This window comes from Sciurus vulgaris, assembly GCF_902686455.1.
Source record: "Sciurus vulgaris genome assembly, chromosome: 8".
NCBI lineage: Eukaryota > Metazoa > Chordata > Mammalia > Rodentia > Sciuridae > Sciurus > Sciurus vulgaris.
In genome coordinates, this window is record NC_136468.1 from 123887606 (window position 1) to 123910272 (window position 22667).

The 22667-nt window shown below is 46.6% G+C and overlaps 2 protein-coding genes across 7 annotated transcripts in view; both read right to left on the bottom strand.

Annotated features, from left to right (window-relative positions):
* Positions 1 to 9673: 9673 nt before the first annotated feature.
* Positions 9674 to 12557, bottom strand: LOC306667392 (THAP domain-containing protein 7). Of its 5 annotated transcripts, none has more exons than XM_079149942.1 (5): positions 12018 to 12349; positions 11661 to 11766; positions 11182 to 11337; positions 10533 to 10673; positions 9674 to 10372 (listed from the first exon to the last, which is right to left on the bottom strand). In XM_079149942.1, the coding sequence occupies exons 1-5, from the start codon at positions 12313 to 12315 to the stop codon at positions 9796 to 9798; spliced, it is 1278 nt and encodes a 425-aa protein (XP_079006068.1). In that variant the 5' UTR covers positions 12316 to 12349; the 3' UTR covers positions 9674 to 9795. The 5 variants fall into 5 exon arrangements, with proteins under 5 accessions (XP_079006068.1, XP_079006069.1, XP_079006070.1 ...); XM_079149943.1 differs by having other exon boundaries at positions 9674 to 10348; positions 12018 to 12334; XM_079149944.1 differs by lacking the exon at positions 10533 to 10673 and having other exon boundaries at positions 9674 to 10348; positions 12018 to 12557.
* Positions 12558 to 12935: 378 nt separating this feature from the next.
* LOC306667388 (tubulin alpha-3 chain-like) overlaps positions 12936 to 22667 on the bottom strand; it is a 32363-nt gene continuing 22631 nt past the window's right edge. For both annotated transcript variants that reach the window (XM_079149931.1, XM_079149930.1), the window contains 4 exons: positions 18559 to 18781; positions 17519 to 17667; positions 16410 to 17090; positions 12936 to 13320 (listed from right to left, as the gene is read on the bottom strand). In XM_079149931.1, the coding sequence (XP_079006057.1) occupies positions 13024 to 13320; positions 16410 to 17090; positions 17519 to 17667; positions 18559 to 18781 (1350 nt within the window). In that variant the 3' untranslated portion in view covers positions 12936 to 13023. The remainder of the gene's footprint in view (positions 13321 to 16409; positions 17091 to 17518; positions 17668 to 18558; positions 18782 to 22667) is intronic.

Below are 22667 nucleotides of genomic sequence, written 5' to 3' on the forward strand. Positions count from 1 at the left end.
TATTTAAGGGTAAATGAGGTTATAAGCCCCTCATACTTTTAACCTCATTTTCCCTTGATTCTCTACTTATAAGCCCTGTCACTAAATTCAGGCACATAGGGGATTAGATTTTCAACATATTATTTTGGGGGAACACATTCAGTTCAGTTTACTGCACACTCCTTCTTCAAGGGTCCACCTGCATCATGTACGTACCTCAATTGTAGTCTGTATCATGTTATGTTTTAAAGTAATAATTATTTTTCTGATTATAAAATTAAAACATTCAGAATAGAAAGTGTGGAAACAGCAGAATAACAGAAAAAAAATCATCCATATTGTAGAGATTAGTTTAACATTTCAGTGGAGCTGTTTTTGTCATTTTAACCACTTTCTTGGAATTTTAATTCACAGGCTGTACAATTTGCTCATTTAAAGTGTCGAACTCAATAATTTTTGTTTGTTTGTTTTTGAGATGGGGGGTTTCACTATGTTGCCCAGGCTAGTCTCAAACTCCTTGAGTCAAGTCATCCTCCTGCCACAGTCTCCTGAGTAGCTGAGGCTAAAGACACTCACCACCATACTGGACTTGGTTTTTATTAGTCAAGTGCAACCTGAACACAATCAGTTTCAGAATATTTTTATCATCTCCCAAAGAAACCCATATCCTATATCTGCCAACCCCTAAATCGCCCATAATGTGCTCTCTCTAAAGATTTGCCTGTCCTTGATTTTACATATAAATAGAACCACATGATTTGTGGTCTTGTGATTGACTTTTTTGATTTAGGATACTGATTTCAAGTTTCATCCATATAGCACGTGTTAAGACTTCACATTTATTAAAAAACAGATTTATTGAGATATAAATCAAATATCATAAAATCCTCTCAAGACACTGTATACAATTTAATTGCTTTTAGTATATTCACAGAATTGTACTCATAACCAAAATCAATTAACATTCTGCTCACTAAAAATTTTATTTTGCTCACTAAAAATTTTATTTTGATTACAAAATAATATTCAATTGGATGATTATGCCACATTATATTTATCCATGGGTGAATATTTCCACTTTCTGTAATGCTGCTATAAACATTATTTTTTTATAATGGGTACTGAAGCCAGGGATGACTTATGATAGAGCTACATTCCCCAGTCCTTATTTTAAATTTTTTTTGAGACAAGGTCTCACTAAGCAGATGTATGTCTTGCAAAGTTGCCGAGGTTCTAGCTAAATTGCTGAAACTGGTCTTCAACTTGTGATCTTTCTGCCTCAACCTCCTGAATCACTAGGTTTACAGGCCTGTGCCATACCACTCAGCTAGAACATTCATGTACAAGTTGTTGCATGAACCATATGTTTTTGTTTCTTTTGCGTATATACCTGGGAGATAAAATTACTGCTTCACATGTCAATTCTATGATTAACCATTTGAGGAACTATCAAAAAACACGAGTTTTTAAAAATATTTTTAGTTGTAGATGAGCACAATACCTTTATTTTACTTATTATTATGTGGCGCTGAGGATAAAACCCAGTGCCTCACACATGCTATGCAAGTGCTTTACCACCAAGCCACAAGTCCAGCCTATGAGATTGCAATCTTGATTTTCTTACTTAAAATTAATTTTATAAACGAGGTATGTTGGCACACACCTGCAATCCCAGCAACTCAGAAATCTGAGGCAGGGAATCACAGTTCAAGGTCAGCCTCATCAAGTTAGCAAGGCCCTAGCAACGAAGCTAGAGCTTGTCAATAAATAAAAGTTAGTTAATATTTTAATAAAGGACTGAGGATGAAGCTCAGTGGTAAAACACCGCTGGTTTTAATATCCAAAACAGGAAAAAATAGGTTATCCTGTGTATTTGTGTATTTTCATGAATTCTTTAATGTTCTTTGAGATGGGACTTTTAACGTTTGCAGAGCTCCAAATCTTAGTGGGCATTTAACTTACTTCCAGCTTTCATTACTATGAACAGCATTTCAGCGAACATTTTCAGGCAACAATTTTTTGTGCATCTGTGATTAGTTCTGTAGACCAGATTATGCAAACATTTGGATCAAAAAGGACAGACAATTTGATGACTCTCAGTGCATAATAACAAATTGCCTTCCCAAAAGACTGTGACAGGTTGCATTTTTGCAAGTACAGTTTGGGAGAGAGATAAGTACACCTCCTTATATATTGTCTCCCAAGGTCACCAAAATAGGAACATATGGAGGATAAACAGGGACAGCTTTCACCGTGTCCACATCGGTGTGTTACATGAATGAACATGGCAGACAAAGGCCCAGATTATAGGTCCATGGAGCAGAGAGGAAGGTACAAGTGTCAAGAGTCGAATAGTCCACAGTGCAGAAACTGAAGTGGCTTACTGGAGATGAGGAAGCCATACTCCAAAGTTATTTAGGAGCAGATGCTGGTGGGGATGGTCTGAAGACTGGTAGCAACTCTTTCTTATAGTCCACTCTGCAAGTGCCAGTCTTTATGTAAAGGCCTGGAAGAATCACCTTCACTGAGCTAGCAAGGTCATCAAACTCTCTGTTCACCTGCATATCCTAAGGAAAAACCCATGACAAGACAGTGCATTCTTACTTTCTGAGAACTTGGTTGTGTCTACTTGCATACAAGGTCTCCAAGAAGTTCCTCTGGGCAGTTTCGCTCCCTGGATGACAATTTCACACTCCCCAAAGTATGAAAAGAGAAAAGGGAAGGGACTCAAGGAGAGCTTTTAGGGGAATGCTCTATTTCTCGATGTAGGGGGAGAGTTGCATGGGTGTATGCTGCCTAAGATCCACCCTTAATCTTTGTGAACTCTTTTGGGGAAAGGGCTGAGGAGAAGAGAACCAGCACATTAATTAAGCCTTTCTCTGTGCAAGTCCTATCTACAGGGTCTGTCATATCATCCTATCTTTTTCACTTTAAATTTTTTAAAATTTACTATCATTTTTTTGAGATGGAGTCTTACTGTGTTGCCAATCCTGGCCTTGAACTCCTGGGCTCAAAAGATCCTCCTGCCTCAGTCTCCTGAGTAACTGGAACTACAGATGCACACGACTACACTTGGTTCTCATCCCATGTCCACAATGCCTCAGAGAAGCAGGTATTAGCCCCATTTCACATAAAGAAAAGGCTGAGCTCTGGGAAGGGGTTTACTTCAACTACAAAGAGTCATAAGCATACCCCTCAAAACAGGATAAGGTAACAGTTAAAAATTAGAAAATAGGCTCATGAGATGATTCTTTGGTTCAGAACCTCATGCAAGATCCCACACTGATGAACCCAGGATTTGGCCCCAGGCATGAACTGATTCCAAAACCTGTGCTATTTCTGTTATATTAGAGGCCTCTGCTAATGACCATGTATTGTATGGAATAAATGTGTAATTTGGCAGGAGAATGTACTTATTATCCTCCCCCCTTATTTTAGAATGATTGGCTACAGTGTTGAAAAGCATTTTCAGAACTGAAGGAATATGGTTAAGTCATGTTAATTTCTGGCTTTAGAGTTGTAGGGACAATCTAGAAAGACTAGAACACAAAATGTGTTTCTGGTATGACTTTGACTCAATAAAAATAATCTAGGTTAGAATAAGCACTGATTGGTGACCAGACTTTTATTTACTTTTATGCTTAAGATTTTTTTAGTTGTAGATGGACACAATACATTTATTTTATTTTACTCATTTTATGTGGTGCTGAGGATCAAACCCTGTGCCTCACACATGAGAGGCAAGTGCTCTACCACTGAGCCATGATCCCAGCCCCGGTAACCAGACTTTTAAAACTTCATATTCTGCCAGGCTGGATATGTAGCTTAGTGGTAGAGTGCTTGCCTAACATGTGTGAGGCCCTGAGTTCCATCCCCTGCAACACACACACACAACACACACACACACACACACACACACACACACACACACACACACACACCACACATTGATTTTGTAGTCTTTCCTTAAGGATGAGTTGACATAGAATAGAAAAGATTGACTTTTCTTTCCCAAATCAAAAAAGCAAAATGGGGCTAGGGTTGTGGCTCAGTGGCAGAGTGCTTGCCTAAAACATGTGAGGTCCTAGTTTCCATCCTGAGCACCACTTAAAAATAAACAAATAAAATAAAGGCAAGCTGTCCATCTACCAAAAAAAAAAAAAATAGAATGAAAAAGTGGGTCCTAGTTCCCTCACTGACACACAAATGAATTTTCTAGCACTACAGTCCACCGGCATCAGTACTGGCTGAGTTGGGGGAGGGAAGAAGCCTTGCCAAATGCTGAACCTGTAGATATAAACATCCATGCATATTAAGCATGGTGCCCCCAAACTCCACCTCTTCTCTTTCATCCAAGGAAGAACACAGTCAGGAGCCCAAGGTCTGAACAGGCTAAAGATGCCAGCCGAGAGTGGGAGCAGAGCTGGAGTGGTGTCATGACCTACATTCAGACCTGGATTGGAACTCACCTGCCACTGGTGTATCTGGGTAGGGCATTTTATTTCTGTAATTCCCATTGCTTTCCTCTAAAATGGAGGTGAAAACAGGGCTGTTGGGAGGATCAGAAAATGGCTTAGGAAAAGATTTTCAGAAGAAACCAGCAGATCTAGTGGAGATGCTGGATTGTCCTGGACAGGCATGAGGAAATGAGCAGCCTCAGTTTACATGGGATTCATGGCCTGGTGGAATGGTGCCCTACCACATTCTATTGGCACAAGAGTCCTTAGGAATTTTCTCCACATTTGCCTGGCTCCCTCCCTTTTCCATCTTCCACCTCTGTTCGCAATTTTGTGTGTGTGTGTGTGTGTGTGTGTGTGTGTGTGTGTGTGGTTCTGGGCCCTGCTCAGTGGCTTTCTCCCCATCGGCAACCCTGGAGGAAGGAAATTCCTTTTGGACACAAAGACTTCAGATAGGTCTGAGAAGTAACAAAAGACAAACCAATACACCTGTGTTGACCCTGGGTTCCAGCAAGGGAGAGGAAGAGCAGGGGAGATGCATGCCAAGCTAGGGGTTCTTGGACAACTTTCCACAGAGAAGCACCCCAAAAGGAAGAGGAGGAAAGTCAGCAAGATGTTGTTGTGAGGGAGGTGGTACTGGGAGGAATAGGTGGAGAAAAGAGGAGTATGAAACTCAGCATGGGCCAGGCCAGAGGTGGGAGAGTGAATGGCAAAAGGAAGAAGTGGTTACAAAAGTAATCCTCCCAGAGACCCCATCCGGGCTCTGAGCCTGTGTGTACTCCTGCCCATCCAGTGTTCACGGTGTGGGGGACATGGTAGGGCATGTGGTAGAGGAGTGATCTGTGTGGCAGGCACAGGGCAGGTCTGTGCTGGGGCCTCCCTCTTGAGGGTAGCACACACAACAAGAATCTTCAGTGTCTGGTTGACCCAGAGGCCCAATCCCAGGCTCTGGGCTCCCATGGTAGAGATTTATTTGTTGCTGAAATTAAAAAATATGAGTCATAGCTAAGATATAGTATTAGCCTAGGTGTCCATCAACAGGTGAATGGAAAAGGAAAACGTGGTATATATACACCATGGAGTATTATTCAGTCATAAAGAAGAACAGCATCTTGTCCTTTGCAACAAATGGATAAAACTGGAGGACACTGGTTAAGTGAAATAAGCCAGACACAGAAACACAAATATCACATGTTCTCTCTCATGTGTGGAAGGTAAGAAATATTGACCTAAAAATAGGTTAGTGTACTAGAGTTTGGGAAGAGTATGGAAGGGGGAAGGTGGAAAAGAAAGATTGGAATTGGTCAGTGTGAGTATGGAACTATCACACAGAACCCCATTGCTTTATACAATTAAGGCATGATAGCACCCCCACCAAAAAGACCATTCATCTTGCAGCCTTCCAAACAGCTGTGCCGGGCTGATTGCCCCAGTGTCTCTTCTGGAGCTCGGATGCATCCACCAGGTTTAGCTTCTCATTCCAACCCTCCATTCATGCCTAAGCTTTCCAAGCAAGTCAAGATGTAAAAGATGAGTATAATGCTGCCTCATGGGTACCTCCATTTCCAGGAAGATCACCCAGAAAGCAGGTCAGAGTGTCCCTCTCTGTGGTAGAGACCAGCTGTCACTCCCTGGCCCTTTAGCTTAGCCAGTGCCCCCATGTGTTCTGCTCCATAGTACATGCCCATCACCATGCATCTGCTATGGGAAATCACCCATCCTCTCTTCTCCTCCTGCTAAACCCACCTTTAGGCTTCAACTCTGGGCCACTTCTGACTTCTCACACTTTGGCTCTGGCTGTGCCATGAATTTCAGCATCTCTTGTGGCTGCCTCCAACCCTGACCCTTCCCATGGGGAGGAAAGGTATGCTAGACTGAGTGGGACCTCTTGCCTGCAGGGTGCAGCCTCTGGGGAGGGGTTCTGTTGCAACAGCCTATGACTTGACTGACCTCTGTTTTTCTTTTAACCAGTGGGTTTGCCCCCACCCCATTCATTACCTGTGGAAGCTGGGATGCTGCCTGGCCTGGAGAAGAACCTCATGCAAAGCTGGCCCCAAGCAGTTATGTGCCGAGCAGAGCCTGGCCTTGCTCCATCCAGAATAGGCTCCACTGTAAGGGAGGGGCACCATCCTGTGCCATGCCTTCTGAATGTTCACATTTACATTTGGGATCCCTAGCTACCTGCCTTCAGTGTGGGAATTTTAAGTCCCAGTATATAAGTAATGATCTTGAGTGAGACGGATGGAGTTGGATGTCTTGAGATTGTGGCCAAACCCCATCCTGAGTAGACTGCCATAGGATCAGAAATGAACAGCAGTGAAATCACAGTGCCCCTGGTCCCTGCATGACACCCCTGTACTTCTCACCTCATGTTGAGTTCCTCCAACACGTTGTTGGCCTTGAGGGCCTCACCCACTGCAGAGGCTCCAGAATCTCCAAAACCATTAAAAGAGATGTCTAGGACTTTCAGGAAGATGTTTGCCTAGAACATAAAGAATGAAGCTGGGGACCACATCTGATGGTGCAGGAAGCCTGGGGGCCACATTCTCAGAACCCAGGAGGCCTGAGGTGCATGATTAGGGACAAAAGGAAAAAGGGCAGAGATGAGGAAAAGTGGTGTACTGACCCTCATTAGCTCTGGCTTAGAGAATGATGACTAACGGAGCTGAACATTCCCAAACACAACAGAGGAGGCCAGAACTCTGGACCCTGGGCTCTGGACCCTCAGAGACCATTCAGAAATCAGAACCCAGAGACAGTCATCAGATTCCCATGCATGTGGGAGTTTCTCAATGACAGTGCTCCTAAAACAAAGAGGAGACCTAGGGTTCTAAACACATCAGCTGGATGAAGTCCAAATAAAGGTCTGTAAATGTTGAAAGGGGTGGGCATTCTGACAAGAGAGCAATGGGGTATACTATTGAAGCATATCACCCTTTTCAGTTATAACCCTCATTGATTGGAAGGCAGCATTTACAGGAAACTATAGGAAGCAAGGGACATGGTCATCTCCTAGGTTGGGAGTATGACTTCCTGGTTGGGCATAGGGTTTGGGAGGCTTAGCCTTGCCCCTTTGGTGTCATGGATTTCCTGTTGTACAGGCCCCTCTGATATGGTGAAGGGGGCTTGGTAGAATTACTATGGTATAAGGGAGTCCTTCTACATACAGCCCCACAACACTCAAGTAGTCTGTGTAAGGAAACCCTCCACCCCCCAGGAGCTTGTGAATACAGACCAATGACAGGAGGTCTGCTCTGACTCCGCAGATTTATTTTGGAGTGATGAGCCCAGAGGTCAGTTCCCAGCACAGCACAGTCATGCTGGGCTGGGCCTGGCTTCCAGAGGGGTTGCAGATTCCCAGCTCATCTCTGTGTACATCTGGGCAAAGGAGAAGTCAGCAGAGATGTCCCCAAGTATTTATTCTGTCATGGACATGCCTCCAGTAAAGCCAAAGCAGTGCTACCTACACGTGCCAAGCTGGCATAGTCTCCAACACTAGCCTGTGGTTCTCAGCCTCTGTGCCCTCCCACAGTGCAGCATAGGCTGTGTGGCAGCCTGATGGCTTGGCTGACCCCCCAACACAGGTTCAGTCAGTCTTGCCTCTCTATCCACAACTCCCTGACACTACCTGGTGTCACCCATTCATAAGGTGGAAAAAAGTATAGGAGGCATTCAGACCGGCCCCTCTCTGAGAGCCTAGCAGTGGGGTTTCTCTGTCTCCTGCATATCTCTGTTGGGTCCCAAGGAAGACTCTCCCCTCTTGCCTGGGCAAGAAGTGAAGGAAAGTTCAGGGAATTTTCTCCTATTACCCAAGATTACAACCTGTATCAATCCATTCTGAGGGAGGAGGCAGAGTTGTGCTTTTGCAGGAACCAGACTACAGGATCTGCATTGTCCTGTCAGGAAGCCAGAACTCACCTTGAGAAACATCTGTTCTCTTTCTGGTCTTAGGGGACATTTCCTTCCTCTGGTTGGCTCCACCCTGCCATGGGGACCCAGATGGCTACAAGTAGGTGATGGTGGGGGTTGTTGGTGGCAGGTTGACTACTCCTTAGCCAGGTGTAGCAGATCCATAAAACCAGCCAGCCAGGAAGGGACCTAGTACAAGATGAGCTGAGAGGTGAGGGGCGCGTGGAGCAGGAGCTGAGGGGCCATAGGCTAGAATTTTTTGGGGGTGGGGAGCATGGAAGGGATACACATCAGCAGCCAGAAGACACTAGGCAGCCTGGGTTGGGCAGCAAGAAAGGCTGGGTGTGAATCAGTACGCCAGTCATCCTCGCAGTTTACATCAGACGTGGTCTTGTCATGTCCCCAAGGTAGCCTCATCCAAACCCCGTCTTGGAGTGGTGGGACTTCAAACTTTATGAACAATAATTTGCAAACCCTGCTCTATGTATACCCACAAATGGCCCCTTGACTATCTCCTCTAAACATGATGTGAATAAACTTATTTAAACACCATGGACTGTAGAAAAAATGAATTTGAGAACTGTGTGCCAGATATGGGAATAAAGTCAGGTGTGCTCCTTGCACTGTATGGCCAATGACTAGCAAGGAGAAGGTCAAACTGTCAATGAGAATTAGCCTGTGTACTCTCAGCTATACATAACAGTCAAATTCAGTATGAAGCCTTCTAGGTTTCCATGAGTTGAAAAAACAGAACAATGAAGTCATGATTTGCATGTTTGTCCCCAAGACCTACCCACTTTTTTCTACATTTCAATGATATAAAATTCTTTGATAGGCTTCACTACTAGCTGAACCGAGGAGCCCCAAGAGGTCAGTGATAATCATCATCATCCTATTTTTTTCTGATGTAGATAGATCCAATGGTGGCTGGAACAACTTTCTAAACTCCCAGGTAGATTGGATGTGTACAGAAGCCTGCTATGCCCCTGAATAAGGATCAAGTCTGGGCAGGGTTTTATGAATGTTCTCAAAGGGACTGGCTTCTTAAGTCAAATCTGTTTCGGGATCCAAGGAAGGGTGCCTAGCATTGCACTACTAATACTGGCACCTATGCTAATACTATTCTGTCTTTCAGAGAACCCTGTAGGGCAAAGAGCTGCACAGGCAGGGATACCTGCCTCCTGTTTGCCTCTGTGGCAAGGAGGGGTGGTTAGTAACCAGACTTTCAGCTCTCCACATCCAGAGTCTGAACCCAAGTCTGAGCCCTCTGGAGCCTGAAGACACTGGAGGAATTAGCCTGGTACCCAAAGCTGAGTCAGACAGCAGGGTCACCTTCTAGAATCCACTTTATTATGGTATCTAGTGGTCTGGTAGATTCACTTCAGATCAGGTGATCTCCAAGCAGATTTTGAGGCAGAAATAGGACGAAGTCTTGATGGTGGCCATTACCTCAGGCCATACTGCTGCTTAGCTGCATAGCAAAGTCTTGGACATGCTCTTTGAGAGTCTGACGAGCATCTGCCTGTGCCCGCTTCTCCCGAGCCCGTTCCTGCTGCAGCTTGGTCAATCGCAGTCTCAGCCTCTGCTCCCTCCGCTTGCAAGCCTGCAACTGGCGCTGGGCCTTGTCCAGTGCATCTAGGGCTGCTTCAGCCCTCCGCTTCCAGAGGAGAGCACTGCCTACCTGGTAGCTGTGCTCATTCTGGATGTAGGCTCCAGCAGGTGGGGGCAAGCGCAGCATGTAGGCTGAGGGAGAGATAGGCCGAGGTTCAAGAGGGGAGGGTTGCTGTTCTGGCGAGGGTTGGGCACTACAGCCTGCTTCGTCGGCCTGGGCACCTAGAGGGCCCAAAAGGTCTGAGAAGGGGCTGCTAAGGCCAGGCTCCAGCCTCCCAGATGGGGAGGCAGGCAAAGTGGCAGGTGCAGAGGCCTCTTCCACAGGAAAGCAGGTGACATCGGCAGGAGGAGGTGGAGAAAATGGAGTTGTGGGTCCTCGGTTTTCAGGGCAACTGCAGAGGAGAGAGAAAAAGGGACTGACAGACAGACCTCATTTCAAAGAAATGCCCTAACATATGAAACCCAATAGAGAGTTAGTGCAGTAAGAACCCTAAATGCTGGCGAACACCCTAAAGCCCACTCCCTCAGTCTCATGGTGGGAGAAAGTGGGGAACATCTAACACCCATAGCACATACCGCTTCCTGCATCTCCGGAGCGGGCTGACGTCAGGGGGCCCAGGTGGGTAACTGTGTCCCTTGGTCTTGGTTGTTCGGCGCAATTTGGAGAAAGACTCAAATATGGTGGGAACCGCCCCTTCCTTCAGCCTGTGATAGCCACTGTGGGGAAAAGCAGCCCCAGTGAGCTGAAGAACAAGTGCCGCCACATGGGCCATCTCCCCCTGGTACCCAACATGGGTTCCCCAGTACTGGGATGGTGGCAGGATGGAAGGCACACAACTAACAAGTTTGAAAAAAAATGCCAAGTTAGGCAGACTCCCGCCAATCTCTTAAAAGCTGAGATGGGCGAAGAAGCTCCACCAACAGGGATGAGTGGACAAGCCAAAAAGAATTTTTATTTGTGGGCTTGCTGGGAGGCCTCGGTGACGACACTCCCTGAAACAGCTATTTTTCTCTGGTGTCACTGGCAAAGTGATCCTGGAAGTAGGCTTTATTGTACACAAAAGGGAAAGAGGAAACACTCTTGGAATCATGTCTGCCTGTCCACCTGGCAAGCTGTCCTCATGGCTGCTGCTCAGCGACTGCCTCTTCAGGACACTGCTGTCCTGCTGTCTACTACTCTGACACCCCACACCCTGCCCCAAGGCTGGCTGGCAAGGAAGCCCACCTGATTCCCACCAGCTCAAAGCAGTTCTCCTCGAAATGTTTGGAGCAGAAGTAGATGTACTCAGAGGCAGGGTCCCACAGGCCCTGGCCGCTGGGGTCCAGGCGCTGACAGTTGGCCAGCCACAGGCTACGCCTCGGATTGTCCTTCTTGGGAAGTCTGCAGAACCACAAACCTGTGAGAACCAGGCTGCCGGAGCCCCTGGGCTCATGCTGTTCAAGTTCCCCAGGGAGGAAGAGTAGGCCCTGCACATGCCGCCAGGAGACCTCCCTTGACCCTGGCGGAGAAGCATCCCCGCTACCCCTGGCACAGACGATAACACTGGGCCCTGGAGAAAGCAGGCAGCGTGCTGAGCGTCAGCTGGCTGGTAAGAGAGAGGACCAAGTCGAAGCCTGGTAGGCGGCCCGTCTTTCTTTCGGGACCGGACTCAGGCGCAAACGGTCCGACCCCTTCACCCTCCCACCCACAGGTTCAAGCCTCACAGGCCTTGAGGAAGGAGGGACGAAGGCGCCGTCGCGGCTCCAAGCGGCGGAAAACAAAACGCATGCGCTAGCCAGCCCTCGCGCACTAACACGCACGCGCGCCGACCTGTGGAAAGAGATGCCGCGGTTGCGCGTCTCGCGCGTATCCCGTGTGCAGCAGCCGGCGGCAGAGCAGTGGCGAGGCATCTGGGGAAGAGGCGGGAGCTAGGTCGCCGGCGGCCGTCGGGCCCCACAGTGGCTTCACGACCCCAGCCGCCACACCCTCCAGGGAAAAATGGCCCGTAGGGACCCTAGTAGCCCGATCTCGTCCCAAACCCGTCCAGCCCGTTTCCTTTGAGTCCCGTCAGCGGCACTCACGGTCCCGCCATTGCTGCGTCGCGGAACTCTCGCGAGTGGTGCAGCTCAGCGGAAGTCCGTACCATAGAGCGTCGGGAACGAACGGCGCTCGCGAGCTGGGGCGGGTTGGCGCCGGAAGCTGCGGGCGTGTCCTCTGTCGCGCCTGCGTCACCCTAACTCCCTGGGATACTCGTCGCTGTCTTGGGTCGTTCCTCTGTCCAAGGTTAACCCTTCGTAAAGTGCCGCATTCGTTTGAAGCGGTTCCCGGCGATGGTCGGTATGGCGCGCCCACGGTGCCCCGGGATCTTCGCAACGCCATCACCCGAAGGAAAAACTCTCTAATCCAAGAACGCGCACGCACACAACACACACACGGTTCTAGGACTCTTGTGAGGAAAAACCACCCAACAGAAAGCCCGTGCTCGAAACTTGAATCATCTTGCCAGGGGCGAGGGTTTGAGAGGGTTCACGCGGGCTGTGGCTTCTGAATACACTTTGGGTAGGTCTGGAGGTTCTGTCGCACCTCCCACAGCAGCATGCGAGTAGTGGAGGAAGGCTAAGGACGTTTGTGGAAATGGAAGATAGGAAATGCGTTTACACAGCCCTTGGGCACACGGTCTAGGCCGAGTCCACTTCACCCCCAAATGACTAACGGTCCCGAAGATCCAGGAAACAAACCAATGTTTGTGTCTGCCAGTGAAGAATGCCAGGGACTAAAGAATGCTTTAAGACATTTCTAATTCCCTTGGGCGACCCTTCAGAAGCCTTTCTGGGAGAAATGCAGTAACTAAGCATAGACATGCCTACCAATTTCTTAGAAGAAACAAATGGGTATGTTTTCCCCCGAGGAATCCACTGGAAAAGGCAGGCATCTAGACAGGGAGTTTGATCAAAGTACAGCACACAGGACAAATAATGACTCAATATACAAATTTTTAATAGGTAAATATATCCTGTAAATGTTACAGTGTGTGCGCCCGGGAGAGAGAGCGAGAGAAAGGGAGAGTTGCCACTCACACTCTCCCAATCAGTATTCTTCCCCTTCTTCAGCTTCTGCTTCCACAGAATCCACACCCACCTCTTCATAATCCTTCTCCAGTGCTGCCAGGTCCTCTCGGGCCTCTGAGAATTCCCCTTCCTCCATGCCTTCTCCTACGTACCAGTGCACAAAGGCCCGCTTGGCATACATGAGATCGAACTTATGGTCCAGGCGGGCCCAGGCCTCTGCGATGGCAGTGGTGTTGCTCAGCATGCACACAGCCCGCTGAACCTTGGCCAGGTCTCCTCCGGGCACCACTGTGGGGGGCTGGTAGTTGATGCCCACCTGCCAGAGAAGAGGAACACTGAGTGAAACCGACACTGGTCTCACAAATGATAGTTTACTGAAAACTGGAGCAGAGGTCCCAGTTTAAAAAATGCCCTGGGGTTGGGATTGTAGCTCAGTGGTAGAGCACTTATCCTCAGCACCACTTAAAAACAAATAAATAAAGATTAAATTCTTAGGGAAAAAAATTAAAAACAACCAAAATGCCCTGTAAAAACTGGTACTAGCATTTTGGGCATAAACTGTCAACATTTAATATACTTTGACCCTACAATACTCCTTTTAGATTTCACCCACAGGAGAGCACAAAAAAGATGTTGGAGGTGTTTATGTACAGAGTTGAATCTTATTTCTTAATAGCAAAACTAGAAATGAACCCCCATCATAGGGAACCAGCAAAATTGAATTCCACCTCTAAAGTATAACATGAAAATGAATGAGAACCAGGTTCAGGTATATCAATTTGTTCAAGGTTCGATGTACACTCACTAAAGAAAAGAGTCAGTTGAATCTATGTAGTTATGTGTGTGGGGAAGGGAAACCTATGCGGTTAGCAATAAACTTGGAGTAGAGCCTCAGAGGCTAGGGGAACTCACACTGAAACTAAAGAGCATAAATACCTGGGAGTGTGTTGAGTCGGTGACCCTACACTACCCTGGTGATCAGGTAGTTAGCAGTAGCTAGACACATAGCCAGGCTCCAGAGGAATTAGAAGGGGTAGAGGGAAGGGCACAGGAGCTCAAACCCTGATCAAGGGGTGCCCTCCCACAACTTTAAAGCCCAGCCAACTAGCGCTTGTAAGTGGCAGTGCTCCAGATTCCCCTTTGGTGTGGCCACCTATATGCAGGCACTTGGGTCTACCATCTACAGGAAAGAAACATGCTTCTGTTGCCCATGTCTGTGACCTCTCTGTCAGCCAGCAGTATTACAAGAGGCATAGCATGCCTTGTAGAGGCACAGACATCTCTCAAAGGACAACAAAGCTCAGGAGAAGAGAACGAGGATTTTGACTTTTCAGCCTTCCACGTTGTTTTAATATTTTTGTCACCAATTTTTTATAATAAAAAGGCCAAATGGTTTTAAGCAGGGAAGAGACTCCTTAAAAATAGTGTATCCCTCAGGAAATGTTTCAAGAGAATGGGTGCAGGTCACACTGTGACTGACAAAAAGGAACTTACAGGGCTGGGGTTGTAGCTCAACTGTAGAGCACTTGCCTAGCATGGGTGAGGCACTGGGTGCAATTCCCAGCACCACATATAAATATGAAAAATAAAGGTCCATTAACAACTAAAAAGTTGTTTTTTTTTTTTTAAAAAAGGAACTTAGAGCAAGGAAGAGGCCCGTGTGGTCTTCTGGAGGGGGACAACAGAAGCTGTGACATACACTTTCCCGCAGAGCTGCCTCCCTGCTGGCTCACTGAACCATCAGGATGGGAAACCTGGGCAAGCATCTTGCACATCCCCTCCCAACTGAGGCTGCTTTATATGTCCTCAACTCCCAAATGTCTCACTTACTGAAAAATGTTTTCTCTGCTCAAACCAAAGGCTTAACAATTAGAAACAGGATTAGGGTCTGCAAACCTCTATATAAGATTTGATGACTACTGCAAGGTCAGTAAAGTCTGTAGCAGATTTTACCTGCTTCCATGAGTTACTTTAAACATGTCAAATTAAAAATACCCTCTTACCGATAATCTGTGTGCAGGTGACTTTGAGAACCGGGGATGAGAGGTTTCAAAAAGTTTCCTGTAACAGGCAAGCCATGGCCATTCCATATCAGAAGAAGAAGATTAGCACAGATTCCTGTGATGTTTTCAATCTGGAATGACTCTGGAACTTTACCTCCCCCAACACCTCAGGAATGCATCAGGGCTTACAAATGTAGGGCCCAGCTGGGCTTGGTGGTGACATGCCTGTAATCCCAGTAACTTGCGAGGTTGAGGCAGGAGGACTGAGTTCAGAGTTAGCCTCAGCAATTCACCGAGTATCTAAGCAACTTAGCCAGACCCTGTCTCAAAATACGACATAAAAAGTGTTGGGGTTGTGGCTAAGTGGTTAAAAGCCCCTGGGTTCAATTACCGGTTTAAAAAAAAAAAAAAAAAAAAAAAAAAAAAAAACGTGGGCCCAGAGCTTTGTCTCAATGGAGGACTACAGACTACTGTGGATAAGGACTGATATCCACAAAGCAGAGGGCAAAGAGTTGAGGAACACAGGAATGGGGAAGCATTTAGTCTGGTAATCCAACAGGTGTTACAGCCTGATAGTCTGTGATCTGGCTTCCACATACAGGGTGCTTTCCCCGTAGTAGACATTTCCTTATGACATAAAAGGCGGGGTGGTGTTGTGGCTCAGTGGTGGAGTCCTCGCCTAGCATGCGTGAGGCCCTGGGTTTCATCCTCAGCGTCACATAAAAATAAAAGTATTGTGTTTGCCTATGTATGTGTGTGCATATATATATTTTAAAAACATGCCTAAGGGGCCATGAAAATTTCAGTGTGATTTTGTGTGTGAGGCAAAGATCCCACACTGGTTTGGAGAGGCAACAGCAACCTACCCCACATTTAAACCCTGTGATACACATTTAACAATCCATTTACAAAAACATAAGTAATGCCTAAAATTCAGTGACAATAAGTGAGCAATGCCAAGTAAAGTAAAAAAAACCACAAAAACCAAAACCCTACCATTTGACCACCCCAAATGGAATCATAGGCCTTGAAAAATCTCTAAAGCCAGCAGGGTGAGGGTCTGTAGTCAGACCATCTCTTAATTCTCTTTCCCACCACTTTTGGGTCCCTGAGGCTTTGGACACTTAAAAGGGTCTCAGCCTCAGTCTTCTAAACTATTGAGAAACTGGTAACACCAATCCCACCATCAACTTTAAAGGGTGGTTTAAAGAAAGGAGTGCACAGAATGTATTTGACAAAGTATGAGGCTGATAGCAAATTAAGCACTAAACTTGCTCTCCTTGCAGCCTCATTAACGTGAAAAGAGGCAAGCTCCCTTAAGGAGGTGTGTCTTGAGGGTCAGCACAAGTCTGCACCTGCTGCTCCATGAGTAGCCTGATGACTAGAGAGCACCCAGTCATACCTTAAAGCCAGTGGGGCACCAATCCACAAACTGGATGGTGCGCTTGGTCTTGATGGTGGCGATGGCCGCATTGACGTCTTTGGGGACCACGTCCCCCCTGTACAACATGCAGCAGGCCATGTACTTGCCGTGGCGAGGGTCACACTTCACCATCTGGTTGGCCGGCTCAAAGCAGGCATTGGTGATCTCAGCCACCGAGAGCTGCTCGTGGTAGGCTTTCTCCGCCGAGATGACCGGGGCATAGGTGGCCAGGGGGAAGTGGATGCGGGGGTATGGCACCAGGTTGGTCTGGAATTCCGTCAGGTCCACGTTCAGGGCCCCGTCGAACCGCAGGGAGGCCGTGATGGAGGACACGATCTGCCCGATCAGACGATTGAGGTTGGTGTACGTGGGACGCTCGATGTCCAGGTTGCGCCGACAGATGTCATAGATGGCTTCGTTGTCCACCATGAAGGCACAGTCAGAGTGTTCGAGGGTCGTGTGGGTCGTCAGGATGGAGTTGTAGGGCTCTACCACGGCCGTGGACACCTGCGGGGCTGGGTAGATGGCAAATTCCAGCTTGGACTTCTTGCCATAGTCCACGGACAGCCGCTCCATGAGCAGGGAAGCAAACCCAGAGCCGGTGCCGCCCCCGAAGCTGTGGAAGATGAGGAAGCCCTGCAGTCCCGTGCACAGATCCGCCTGCAACAAACCATACAATGTACGTTTCACTAAACAGCCCAAGACTTAACAGAAACAAATAAAAACAGCCCATAAACACTGCAAAATAAAGAAAGAAGAGAGAGAAAAAAAGAAAGGATACAATGTGAGCCAATGTCTGCAGAAGACACCCCACCAACCTACAGCAGGCCAGGTTCACTTCTCTGTACTTCCCTCAAGTTCACGTGGACTCAGATAAAGTCCCTAAGCAGCAGGCATTAACTCAGAAGCCAAAGCAGACAAGAGAGATCTGTAAAGGCATCACAGCAGACACCATGCAATAACTTTGCAAACTGGCTCTGGTGCCCGAATCTGACTTAAGACCTGCCCAAATGACCTCCCCTTCACAATCCGAGACCTACCCTCCGACCTGGGAACCTTTTCAAGAAGCTTCTCGGCGCTCTTCTTACCAGTTTGCGGATCCGGTCCAGGACCAGGTCCACGATCTCCTTGCCAATGGTGTAATGGCCTCTGGCATAATTATTGGCTGCATCTTCCTTCCCGGTGATCAGCTGCTCTGGGTGGAAGAGCTGCCTGTAGGTCCCGGTGCGCACTTCATCTACCAAAAAAAACCTGTGTTCTGAGTGACAGTCTCTCAGGCCTACAGTACTCACTAAAGATCGACAGGGCCAGGGAAGGGCTGAATCTACAAAGCACATGCTGGAAAATCTCTGTGTGATACACAAACCACAAATGTCATTTATGGCTCTAGCAAGGGAGAGTCAAGGTTGTACAAATGCCAGCAGGACCAGTTCCCACCGAAGGCAAAATGCTCTCACATACCCATGTGGGGGATTCTGCAGGTACATCTTTCTTTCCTACCCCTAGCTACATCAAGGGAATGATTAAAACCCTGGCAGTCACCAGGTCACCGTGACTTCAGCGGGATGGGGCCATCAGGACACTGTATGTGGCCCAGGTTACACAGGATGGAAAACGGGTATTCTTTTATGTCCTGGGGGGGGGGGGCAATGAAAGGTGCTCTTTTTTCCGCCTCCTATTGGAAACCACCTCAGACTTCCAATCTAGAGGAACCTGATAAGTCTTCTACACTTACTTTTCCACATCTACACGCAGGGCAGGACTGTAGTATGCCAGCATATCAGAGTGTGTGGCATGAAGGAGGGAACCAAGGCTGTAAATCCTGCACTGGGTGTGCACGGGAGCCACCTGATCAGGACAGCCAGCCAGGAGGGACTCTCTCCACAGCCCAGCTTACTGCTGGCTAAGCAGCTTTTCTCTGCAGGGCAGGTTTCCTGATGTAGGTGCCTGAGTCCCACAGCCAAGAACCTGCGGTCCCACACCAGTTAGTTTCTCACACCCAGCAATGTTGGGAGCATATGCTTGAACATCCCTCCTTTCTGCAGAGGGATTCAAGAAGTCCATGTGGGGCTTTGCCAAGGCTCTCCCACCCTCCCAGGAAGGCCTCCCTGTGGGCTTGAGCACCTACCAACCACAGTGGGTTCCAGGTCCACAAACACTGCTCTGGGCACGTGCTTGCCAGCCCCGGTTTCGCTGAAGAACGTGTTGAACGAGTCATCCCCGCCACCGATGGTTTTGTCACTTGGCATCTGACCATCGGGCTGAATTCCATGTTCAAGGCAGTACAGCTCCCAGCAGGCATTGCCGATCTGGACACCCGCCTGCCCCACGTGGATGGAGATACACTCGCGCTGGGAACCAGAACATAAAACATGAAACCAAAGAAACCACATAGGATGCAAAACATTAAAATTTACTGAGGTACTGTTCAAATACCTCAGTGACTAGCACTTTCATAAACTTCAATTTCTACCCCTTTATCCCTGTGCCACCTGAATTGCTCTACACCACTCTAGGGGCTAAGTGGCAGAGTCAGCCACAGAACCTAAAGCCTTTATGCAAAACCAGATTCTTTTTAAAGCCTGCAAACCGGGCTGGGGGTATAGCTCAGTTGGTAGAGTGCTTGCCTAGCAAGCACAAGGCCCTGGGTTCGATCTGTAGCACCGCAAAAAAAAAAAAAAAAAAAAAAATCCTGTAAACCAAGTAATGCCAATATTGACCTCTTCATTGTGGCTTATTATAGTATCTCTGAGGAATATATAGCAGTTCGGGGGCTGGGGGGATAGCTCAGTTGGCACAGTGCTTGCCTAGCAAGCACAAGACCCTGGGTTCAATCCATAGCACTGCCAAAAAAGAATCCTGCAAACCAAGTAATGCCAATATTGAACTTCTGATTGTGGCCTATTACAGTATGTCTGTGGAATATATAGCAGTTCGTCTGTGCACTGGGCAATGTATAATGTAATGAGTTAAGCAAGGCAAAGATTGACTAGGTTCCACATTACCATGGCCTAAGCCCAGGTAGTCACTGTGTGTCTTCCATCTGCCTACACAGATTGACCCTCTGTCAATCACCACCCCACCTACTACTCTGGTTCATGGGTAGGTAGCATTACCTGTCTGATACTTTAGAAGACAGAGGTTAAGACTCTGTGTGTGTGGGGGTGGGGTACTGGAAACTAAACCCTGTGATGCTCTCTCACTGAACTACAACCCCACACTTTTCTTTTTTTGTTTCAGACAGGCTCTCAATAAGTTGCCCTGACTGAACTCAAACTTGCCTCCCTCCTGCTTCAGCCTCCTCAGTGACTGGAATAATAGGTATGTGCCACTGTGCTTGGATACTGAGACATCTTCACCTCTTGCCCTATGGCTTCTGGTTGGTTTGTCCAGTAGCAAGTAGTGGCAGGAACCTCAGATTACAGCAAGTGTGGTCAGGATGCTCCCTCCCTGCCAGATACAATGGACTGCCTGAGTCCCTTTATCTAGGCCACAACTTACTTTCAACAGTCAATATTCTTCAAAAAGGTACCTTCTCACTTCTAGTAATCATTCCCTCCCCTCTCCTTCAAGTCTAGGAGTCAAATGGTTCCCAGATATCACAAGTGCTGTTACACTACAGTCGTTTGATGGTTTCTTTACCATCAAAAAAATAAAAAGCCTCACCATAACTATATCAACTGTACCCTTTTAGAATCTTCTCAAAAAACAAAAACACCTATTTTATTTATTTAAATTTACTTTTATTGTGAACAAATGGGATACATGTTGTTTCTGTTTATACATGGAGTAACAGCATATCATTTGCATAATCATACATTTACATAGGGTAATGATGTTTGATTCGTTCTGTTATTTTTTCCTTCCCCCCCACCCCTCCCACCCTTCTTTTCCCTCTGTACAGTCCCTCCTTCCTTCATTCTTGCCCCCCTCCCACCCCGCATTATGAAAAACACCTATTTTAAATGAAGCACCTATTTCCTGAGGGAGGCTACCTGCACACTCACTAGCTACTTGTTCAACTCTAAACAAGTCACCCTTACAAATACATAGAGGAGATCAAATAAAATTGAGGAACTATATCCACTCTATATGTTATTTCCTATTATTGGAGCACCAAATCTCAGAGTTGGCGGGGGCATGAAAAATCAACATGGTAAAACAATCCCCCATCATCCTTGAAGGGAGCATTCAGTTCCAGGAAGAACTTCTCCAATGCCAAGTGTTAAAGGATATTTTGTAGGAGGCCACACATCTGAACCGGGCACCTGCAGTCGGCTCAACAGACCGACCCAATTCAGGATTCAATCTCAGTAATTAATCCTTGGCTGGTTGCAGAAGTCCCTGGAGTCAGTTGACTGACTCGCCTATAAACAAGTAAGTGGTTAAACTGCAACCACTTCGCTGTTGGATTGACTAGGCTATTGTCAATTAAGTTGGTGTGTGTGTTTCACTTCAGTTTTTCAATGCATGCTCTCAGATCATGTTGTCAGAGTTCTCAGAACCTGCTCTGGTTTTGGGAACTATACAGGTGATGTTTCCTTAGCTCAAATAAACTCTACATAATTTAACCGCATCAAGAAATTTCCCTTTTTAAATATATTTTTTAGTTGCTAATGGATCTTTTATTTATTTATATGTGGTACTGAAAATCGAACCCAGGGCCTCACACATGCCAGGCAAGTGCTCTACCACTGAGCCACAACTCCAGCCCCCAAGAAATTTCCCTTGAACATAAGAACTTGCTCTTCTGAGGAAACTCCTTAGCACTCTTGGAAAAATCCTTTCAAAGCCACCCAACGATGCAGTATTTGCCCTTACTGAAATCCGGACACTCTGTATTTCACAGAATGACTTCACTGGCACTCCGCTCACCCTGTACCAACAAGATCAGATTTGGCAAATCTCCCAGTTACTTTTGTTTTTCTTTTCTTTTCTTCCTTTTCTTTCCTTTTCTTTTCCTTCCTTCCTTTCTTTTTTCTTCCCTCCCCTCCCCTCCCCTCCCCTCCGGTCTCATCTCCTCTCCTTTTTGTTGTTATGCAGGGATGAACCCCAGTGCTTCCCACATGCTAGGCAGGTCCTCTACCACTGAGCTATATTCCCAGCCCTCTTAATTTCCTCATTTAGAAAATGAAAACAGCCACTCAGTGGTCTGAGAGGTCACTTCCATCTTCCATTAACCAATGAAACTAATCCAAGCAGTCAGGAAAATCCACCCTTGCTTTCAAGAGAAATCCATGTAAATTCATCATTGCCACCCTCGCACTCACCTTTAAACTTTACATTTCTTTGGTCAGCTCTGCCTCCTCTGAAAATAAATTATTTGAGTGTTGGGAATGTAGCTCAGTGGTACAGTGCTTGCCTAGCATGTATGAGGTCCTGGGTTCAATCCCAGGCACTGCAGGAAAATATTATTTGAAATTTCATCTAAGGTTTTCAAACCCAGACCAATCTTCTGACTTTATATTCTTGGGAGTTGACCTTGTTTCCTACTTATGCAAGTGTATCCCTTCCTGCCACCAAATCTGCAAACCGCCCTTCCTTTGACTTACAATAAAAGCTGTGCCTCCTCGAATCAATACTTTTTTGTTTTTACTGACCTCCTTTTCCAAAACAGTCCCCAGTGGAACTCCCCAGTCTCTAGTGGGTGCACAAAGGTGGGTAAAACTGCTGACACCTTAGCAGTTGTCAGGGCAGTGGCCCTATCCTGTACACTTTGAGAATAAAAAGGAAAAAATCAGTTTCAGTGAAGAGTGTGCATGAGGAAGCGATTTTAAAACTACTAATTCTATTACATTTCTGTTCTTAAGTAGCATAATGAACTGTTATATAAAACCATGTTCTCGTTATATAGTTTCCTTGAGAAAAGGCACTTGAGTTAATCGCAAGCTGAAGTGCCATTTTTTTAAATAGTAAATAGTATAGCATTGTTTTGTGTGTGTGTGTGTGTGTTAAATTTGAGGAGGGGGCTGGCTATGTTGCTCAGGCTGGTCTCAAACCTCTGGGGTCAAGTGTTTCTCCTGCCTCAGCTTCCAGATTAGACTGGACTATTGACACCCAACCTACAACACTACTTTCACTTGAAAACAAAATAATAATAACTGACAAATGTTGGTTACTTGCTTTTTTATTTTATCATGCATTCCTTTTATGCAAATATATATATATATATATATATATATATATATAGTGTGCGTGTGTGTGTGTATTTGTGTGGTGCTAGGGATTGAACCCAGA